The 668-nt window shown below is 40.3% G+C and overlaps 1 protein-coding gene across 1 annotated transcript; it reads left to right on the top strand.

Annotated features, from left to right (window-relative positions):
- On the top strand, positions 1-406 carry LOC129494401 (60S ribosomal protein L32-like). The gene has a single exon (XM_055301284.1). The coding sequence runs from the start codon at positions 2-4 to the stop codon at positions 404-406; it is 405 nt and encodes a 134-aa protein (XP_055157259.1). The 5' UTR covers position 1.
- Positions 407-668: the final 262 nt, after the last annotated feature.

Raw genomic sequence — 668 nt, 5'->3', positions numbered from 1 at the left:
CATGGCTGCCCTCAGACCTCTGGTGAAGCCCAAGATCATTAAAAAGAGGACCAAGAAGTTCATCCGGCACCAGTCAGACCAATATGTCAAAATTAAGTGCAACTGGTGGAAACCCAGAGGCATTGACAGGGTATGCAGAAGATTCAAGGGCCAGATCTTGATGCCCAACATTGGTTACAGGAGCAACAAGAAAACAAAGCACATGCTGCCCAGTGGCTTCTGGAAGTTCTTAGTCCACAAGGTCAAGGAGCTTGAAGTGCTGCTGATGTGCAACAAATCTTATTGTGCAGAGATTGCTCACAATGTATCCTCCAAGAACCACAAAGCAGTTGTGGAAAGAGCAGCTCAGCTGGCCATCAGAGTCACCAATCCCAATGCCAGGCTGTGTAGTGAAGAAAATGAATAGACAGCTTATGTGTGTGTCATATTTGTGTTAATAAAACCATAAAACTACAAAAAAAATAAATTTTAAAAAAGAAAGTTTTCATCTATTGGTGGAGCTTTGCCTGAATCAATTATTCCATTAAGACTTGCAAAATGATGGGTTTCTAACATGTACTCATTTTTAGTAGTTGGAATTATCCTGTAAAAACCAAACAAACTTTCCCTTATTGATGGGATCAATATTTGTCATACAGGAAAAGCAGGATAGATATGGAATTTCTTCC

The sequence above is a fragment of the Nyctereutes procyonoides genome, unplaced genomic scaffold, assembly GCF_905146905.1.
Source record: "Nyctereutes procyonoides isolate TBG_1078 unplaced genomic scaffold, NYPRO_anot_genome, whole genome shotgun sequence".
Taxonomy (NCBI): Eukaryota; Metazoa; Chordata; class Mammalia; order Carnivora; family Canidae; genus Nyctereutes; species Nyctereutes procyonoides.
The sequence above is the reverse complement of the archived record's forward strand: the minus strand, read 5'-3'. Positions and strand labels throughout refer to the sequence as shown.